A 7,716-nucleotide genomic window follows, 5' to 3' on the forward strand; every position below is an offset into this window, starting at 1 on the left:
TGGAGGGGTAAGGACCGAGCAGGAATCCTTTCAATAGATGAGGAACAAGCCAAATCCTAGCAATGGGCCACGACCAGTATTAGAGCAGGATAGTAAAATTGTCAATCACAGAAGTACTTAACAAATATTTCTCTTCTGTATTTGGAAAGAGACGGGACGATACGTCCATATCTGAGTGTGATAATGAAACACTCTCTAGTCCCTCAGGAACTAGGGCGAATGCTAGACAGCAAGTATTAAAGTGAAACCTTTGGAACCCGCTGTCCTGGATAACTTGCACCCAAACGTGTTAAAAGACTTGGCCAAGGAACTCTCTAAATCTCATGTATCATTTTGAACAGGCTCCACCGGAGGACTGAGGAAAAGCTAACATTGCACCATGACTGAAAGGGGGGAACCAGGAAGCTATAACCCAGTTAGCCTGATGTCAGTCCAAGACAAAGTTGGGGCAAGACTGGTAGTGGGATGGAACCAGACAAGAATTCAAGGCTGGGAGCATAATGGGTTTAATCTACGGCCAGGGAGCTCGAGGTTAGCTATTAGAAACAAGCTGGCTAACTCCCAGGGGAGTTCCACTCTGGGACAGGCGTCCAAGGGCAGGTGCGGAAGCCCCATCACTGGAGGTGTTTAAGAACAGGTTGGATAAACCCCAGCCAGGGCTGGTCTAGGTTTACTTGTGGCTGCCTATTTCAGGCCTGTATTTCAAAACTTGTGCTTGGCTTCTGGGTGACACCCCAGACAAGTTGGTGTCCGCTCTGTCTAGCCTGCTTGATGGCCATTAAGGACCATCAGCTATACAACTGACCCATTGAGAAAAGGCAGATACACCTTCTGACTCAGCAATGCATGCAGGGGCGTGCCTACAGACAGGACTCTAAGCACCTGGCACTGGCCACTGTTGGCAGACAGGATTCTGGGCTAGATGGACCTTTGGTCTGACCCAGTGTGGCCGTTCTGATGACATTCCCTCCCCATGTCCACTGTGCCTCTCACTCCCAACCCTCAGCTCTCTGCCAGCCTGACCCCAGGGTCTCCCTCAGCTGCAGCAGTGATCTGAGGCAGGCCCCCCTTCCACTAACCCATTGGCACCCTGGGCACAGGTCCACGCCAGCTTAAGAATTTTCTTCTTGTGTCTCCCCCTGGCATTAGCAGAGGGCAGCACCATGACTGGCAGCTGCCTGCAAGAGCCAGCTCACAGCAGCATTCAGCCAGTTCTGAGCTAGATCTGGGCTAGCCCGGCCACTGCTGGAAGAGAGCACTGGGAACACCAGTGCCATGCTCAATGCCATGTCCCCGTGGCCAGGCAGGGCTGGCAGTGCCCCGGCATGCCCTGAGCGCAGCATGGGAGTGCATGGCACAGACAGAATGCAGCAGGCAGGGACAGGAACCATGTTTATTTCACGTGACACTGACTTACACTGGTCAATTGATTTGTACACACACCGGGAACACTCAGGCAGTAACCCTGCCCCCGCCCCCCCCCCCGGCTGGCTGGGCCGACAGGAGGGAGCCGAATTCACACACAGATGATTATTTCTTCCATGGGGCCAGCGGGCGGCGGATCAGCAGGGACGGTTCTATACACCTGGGCTCCCGCTCCCGACGCGGCGAAGCGACGCCCCCGATCAGGAAATAGAAACATTAAATAAATATGTACAGTCGCGCCCGCAGGGGGCCAGGCCGGAACGGGCAGGGGCTCAGTCCCCCATTTTTACTTTAGATGTCTGCAGAGAGAAAGGAGACGGGTCAGAGCATGCCCCGAGCCCCGCCCAGGAGCACACCCTGCCAAGTGCCCCCCAACTGCCCTGACCAGGCAGCCTGGCTGAAGCTGCAGGACCCACAGGCCGCTCCTCCCCGATCAGCCCTGGGCACAAACCGCTCCGATTCTGGTGCCCAGTCAAACCATTCCCTGTGGCTGCTGGGGGGGGGGGGGGGGGCTGGCACTGCCAAGATGGGTTCCAGCAGCCAGGCCAGATGGTGCCATCACATGGAGCCGCTGCATCATTTCCCCGCCCGCGTCCCCTGGGTGGGCTTCTCTGTTCACCAGAGAGCAGTGGCTGCACCCCTCCCATCACCCCCCTTGGGACACTGAGGCTTTGCAGACACCTAGGCCTGTCTGATTAGCTGGGCAGCCCACACCTGGGGCTGATGTGGGCCTGGGGGCCCCAGGAGCACGCTGGGCCCAGTGGGGCAGGAGCCGGTACCTGCAGGATGGCGACTATGACCCCGAAGAGCCCGATGGCGCTGCCGAAGATCTCCACGATCAGGATCTTGACGAAGAGGCTGGCGTTCTGGGCGTCGGCCAGTGCAGCCCCGCTGCCCACAATGCCCACGCACACCCCGCAGAACAGGTTGGAGAGGCCCACGGTCAGACCAGCCCCAAACATGGAGAAACCTGGAAGGGATGGGGCAGGGAGCGGTGAGATGCAGCAGGCCCCAGGCCAAGGCCTGGCTTGCACAGGGGCTTGGCCTCCTCCTGTGAGAACCCGCTGGGGCACTCCGGGCGCTGGCCCAGGCTGGGAAACTCTTAGGAGCTGCCAGGGGCAGAGTTAAGGGGGCAGAGCAGAATATGAAGAGGACAAACCAAGGCTGCCAAATTCCAGCCATTTCCCTGAAATGCTTTTGCCAAGCAGGGCCCTGTGCGCTCAGCCGGCCACAGATCTGCGCAGTGCCAGGGTGTGCTCAAATCGCCGCCGCACACCAAGAGCAGGTGGCACTGTGCGTTTGGGGCAAGGGAAGCAGAGGTAGTGAACCCAGACCCCAGCTACCTAGGAAGATGCCCCCAGAGACTGGTCCCCCATCTATGGCCACATAGGAGCGTCTGAGGGGAAGCAACATTTCCCTGCCCTGTGGCAGCCGCCCTGGGTCCAGAGCCCGGCTGCAGGTGCCCAGTAGGGTGGAGATTGGGAGGCACAGGGCGCTCTCCTGGCAGGCTCAGAAAGGGCCCCAGGGGCTGTGTGGTACAAGGGGTCACATCTTTTACAAATGCCAATTTCTCAGTCTCCTCTCTGGGAGCCTTCTTAAAAGACTGCTTACGTTTCAACATTTTCTAGTATACCCGACCTCCTACGGGGACTAACACAGCAATGCTTATCTCTTTACTCTTATTTACCAAGACCTCTTTTCTTGGCGCGAGAACGCTACTTCTCCTCTCTTTACCCGGCCTTCTACCCCCGGGGGTGTGCACACTTTAATGATCCATCGCTTCTCAATACTTTTCAAGGTTTACGATCACTTTTCCATACTTCTCAAAGTTTGTTTCATTACTCGATAAATGCTCGTGATACCTTCCCCCTTTCGCAATTCTCCACCAAACTGTTGTACTTCAAGTGCTGCACAGGATCTTTTCAGGGGGAGTAAGGCAAAGTCCCATGTTTACGGGTAATACACGTATGCTGTAGTGTGGATTGATACACGTATTACTAATAAACGTGGGGCTTTGCCTTACTCCCTCTGAAAAGACCCTGTGCAGTCCTTTAAGTACAACACTATCCAGCCAGACACCCGCTCCCAATGCTAGGCGAGGCGGGCAGCCCTTCTGACCGGCTGGGCCTGCAGGGGCGGAAGTGGGACAGGCCAGTGCTCCCCAGCCGTGCCTGCCCCAGAGGAGAGGTGCAGCTCCTAGGGCAGAGCGCTGCCCTAGGGCCCAGACAGGGCTCACAGCTGCTCTCACAGGGGTCCGGCTGCCGCCAAGCATCCCAGGAAGGGCTGCACTGCACACACAGGGGCCCGTCGCTCACTGGGGGAGCAAACAAGGACCACTGTGCACACCTTAGGGGAACAGTATGCTGGAGCGTGCAGCGAGAACAGGCACTGGCATGGGGCCGGGGTGCAGGAGCCTCCCTCCACACAGGGCAGAGCCCACTGGCCCCACAGGCCCCTCGACACGGGGCAGGGTGCCGCTTACCTGCGTGGTAGTTCTTGGCGCCGATGGTCTCTGGGGTGGTGCCGCTGAAAGGCTGGAAGACGACACATGGCACAGGGTTAGCGGCAGGGGTACAGCAGCCTGACTAGAGCTCCCTGCCAGGGGGACGGGCACCAGCTGCCCAGAGCTGGGACCCAGACCCCCAGAGTCCCAGTCCTGGGCCTTAGCTCCCTGCTCCACAGGCCCCTCCCCGCCCCACACCGGGGCAGAGGGAGATTGCCCCGCACAGAACCAGCATCTGTGTCTGTCTGAGCGGGCATATGGCGGCAAGACACGCCCGTTAAGGCGTCGCCCACAGGTTGGGACCCTGCTGCCCTGCCCAAGCTGCACCCCCTGGGCCGCATCGGACAAACCCACCCGGCTCCCCAGCGTGACGGGCGGACTAGGGAGAAACGGCTCTGCCTCGGAGATGGGCTGGGACTCTCAGCCACGTCTGATTCAAGTCACAGTGGGACCCGGGGCAAGCCCTGCCCTGCTCTGGACAATGGAGCCACAACCCTGCCCGAGAGGGCCAGGCCTGCTCCGGCTGCGAGCTCAGGCGCCGCCCCTTGCCTGGGTTAGGCTGGAATAACAGGGTTTTACCAGAGCCATCTCCCCTCCTGAAGCCCAGCTCAACTCCTCCATGCCACATTGGCTTCGGAGCCTGAACCCATGCACCCGTTATCCCAGCCAAGGAACGCCCCGTGGGCACCCAGCACCCAGCCCAGCGGGATGCCAGGCTCTGCCCACTACCACCAGCTCCCCGGGCTCCTGGCACTGCCGCAGCTGGTACAGGCCACTTAGAGCCAGGACCGCAGGCCAGGGGAGCCAGGCACACCCCATGTGGAAGGGGATCTCCCCGCTAGGCGCCTGCGCTGGGTTTGCTGCTCTGCCCAGCGATATTTGAGGGAAGCAGTGAAGAGACCCTGAGCCTTGGCTATGTACCCCCCCCCCCCCCAAGGACATGTCAGGGGAGACAGTGCAGAGCTCCAGGGGCTGCCTGGGGAGTGCCCCCTCACCCCCCGCCCCTCCCGGCAGCAGGCACCTCAGCCATATTGCTGATGACGATCGCCATGATGATCCCGTAGATGGCCACGGCCTCACAGAAGATGATGCTGTGGATGACGGGCAGCGTTAGCAACTGGAGCCAGAGACCCACAGCCCAGCCTCTGCCCCCCACAACTGCCTGTCGTGCTGACAGACGAGGCGTCTCCCTGCGGGGCCCCCATGCTGACACCACCCAGTGCATCTCCCCCTGCTAAGCCCCCCGGCCCCGCTGTGGAGACGCTCCAGCGGGGGGCGGCGCTGGCCCTTCGCCACCCCAGCACAGATGGGAAGCATCCAACAGGCAGGCACAAGGGTGGGGGACCTCATACCCCACACAGCTAACTCAGCCCCCACGCAGGTCACTGCACTGCCCCATAGCCCCTGGGGGCCTGCTGCCAGCCAGGGACAGGAAGCACTGCCTTTCCCAGCATGCACTGGTGCTTCAGGATGTTTCACATTTCCAGTCCGAGGGCGAGGAGCCCAGAGGCCCAGGCAGAAGCTGTTTCCTTCAGGTCTGGACTGGCTGGTGCCCCCGCACACCGGAGCGCGTGGGCCGGAGAAGGGGGCGGGCTGTAGGGACAGGACCCAGCAGTTGCACAGTGACCCGGCCTGATCCCAGCCCCAGACCAAGGGGCTCAGCACTGTACCGCACAGCCCAGAGGTGCCATGGTGCTGGGGAAGCGTGAGCAGCTCTGGTGAACCGCTGACTAGCTCCCTGGGGCGCTGTTCCCCACAGGTGCCAGGTTCTGTCCCGGAGCACCACACTGGGGACCAGCTGTCCTTACCTGACCAGGTTCTTTGTTTTAATCCTGGGGGCCTTCACTCCCCCGCCGATGATGCTGGAGCCAGTGATGTAGATCCCCCTGCAAGAGACAGGGCAGTCAGTGAGGGAGCCCTGGGCGGGCGCCTGCCTGGACGGAGAGCAAGCGTCTGCCAACAAGGAGATGGTGCCTCCCTGGGGCAGAGCTGAGCGCGGACCGGAGCTGAACGCCCAGCCCGTCCCGCTCACACCCCAGGCGCACACGGTGAGACGGGCTGGGAAAAGCAACAGCACCAAGGACACAGGGCAGCTGCCAGCCTGACTGGAACTTGCTGGCACAGAACCCACGGAGACCAGCCTGGCATCTCCCAGGCCACCAGCATCCCCAGCAGCTCTCCAGAGCCGCCAGCAGGAGCTGCCCCAGACCCAAGGTGCCCTGCTGAGAAGTTGGAGCCAGGCAGCAGCCGAGGGGCTGACTCAGGCATGGCAGCGCCACCCCCCGGGGCACGTCTCCCCGGCCCCCCAGCAGGAGTCTCAGCAAACCCCACGGGACCAGCAGTCCCGGACAATGGGGCCCAACTCACCAGGCTGCGCCCACCACGGACAGTGAGATGGCCAGGCCGATGCCCAGGTTGGACCACATGAAGGGGGAGGTTTCCGTTAAGAACCTAGAGGCCGAAGGGAACCTCGTTAGTGCAGAGTCAGGGCCGGCCCCGCCCGCCCCAGCGCTCCAGGGGCCGATGGCCCAGCGCCTCCCTTCCATGGGAGGAGGGCAGCAGGCGAGACGGCTGCCTGCTCTGCGGCCCCCCCAGTGCAATGGCCACCCTCACGTGTGCACACAGCTCCTGGGGGCTCCAGCACAGGGCCCACCTGTCCTTCCCCAGCACGTGGCAGAGCCATGAGCTCAGTAAGAGACCAACCCGACGCTGCCCCCCAAGCAGACCCAGCCACGCCTCGTCCCCAGCCGTCACCCCCCAGAGCCCTGACGTGGCCGGGCAGACTCCTCCTGCAGCCCAGGCCAGGCAGGAGAACACTTGAAAGCCCTGTCCCCATTGCCCTTGGAGGAGGAAGGCGTAGGGCCGGCTGCTGGGGGAATCAGCCAGCCCAGCCCAGGGCAATCTGGATAGCGCCTGCCGGCAAGCAGCACCACAGGCAGCTAGCAGAGAGCACAGGAAGGGGCAGGGCGGGGGCAGCAGAGCGCGACGGGACGCTGAGGGCAGGGTGCCGGCTTTCCTGGTTGCAATGGGGAGGGGAGCAGAGCTGCAGCCCGGCGCCCTGTGGCAGGATCCAGCAGTGGAATGGGACAGCGCACAGCGGGAGTGAGCAGGGCGCTGGGCCAGCCGGGCGTAGCATGCCCTCAGCCCACGCCAGCACCGAGCGGGCTCCGAGCCATGGGAGACCGAGAGAGGAGCGGCTCCTACGCCAGGGGAGTGACGAAGGTTCTGGGTCTCTGCTGTCGGAGCTACAGTCTCTCCGCGCAGCCGCACGTTCTCCCTGCACGCCCCTGGCCCTTATACTGCCTGGGCCGAGGACGACTGCTGGCCAACGTGACAGAGCAGGTGCTGCTTTCTGGTCACCTCTGCCAGCTATCGCCCTCAGTGGGAAGCCCTGCTCGCTGGAACCTGCCCGTCTAAGCGCCCGCCTAGCCCCGGGCAGGGCACCCAGCCGCAGGGTCGGCACGTGAGAGCCCTCTTACCAGGCCACATCGAAACGGAAGCCCAGGTCAAATATCGTGTAGCAGATACCTGAAAAGAAGAGCAAGGGGGAAACCTTCAGTCAGCCCGAGCCCCAGCCTGGCCTAGCTGCTCCCACCCTGCCCAGCCCGGCTGCTGTGAGCCACCCGCACCAACCGAGCAGCCTGGCTGCCAGTGGACAGAAGGGCACCAGGAAGCCCCGTGCCAGGCAGCCCTCCAGACAGACGGGGAGCCCTGCCCTGGGGAGCTTAGGGTGGGATGGATTCCCCACGCCCAGGGCACCTGCCCCGGTGTTTCCCGCCAGATACGCT

General features: G+C 62.0%; 1 protein-coding gene across 1 annotated transcript; it reads right to left on the reverse strand.

The window, feature by feature from the left end:
- Nucleotides 1-1,374: 1,374 nt before the first annotated feature.
- ATP6V0B (ATPase H+ transporting V0 subunit b) lies at nucleotides 1,375-7,456 on the reverse strand (the record flags this gene model as incomplete). Its single annotated transcript, XM_034779182.1, is given in 7 exon segments — nucleotides 1,375-1,724; nucleotides 2,205-2,395; nucleotides 3,908-3,959; nucleotides 4,950-5,019; nucleotides 5,737-5,814; nucleotides 6,296-6,379; nucleotides 7,408-7,456. Coding segments are annotated over 7 exon segments (551 nt in total), but the record flags the coding sequence as incomplete, so codon positions are not given.
- Between the last annotated feature and the right edge of the window lie 260 nt (nucleotides 7,457-7,716).

The sequence above is a fragment of the Trachemys scripta genome, chromosome 8, assembly GCF_013100865.1.
Source record: "Trachemys scripta elegans isolate TJP31775 chromosome 8, CAS_Tse_1.0, whole genome shotgun sequence".
Taxonomy (NCBI): Eukaryota; Metazoa; Chordata; order Testudines; family Emydidae; genus Trachemys; species Trachemys scripta.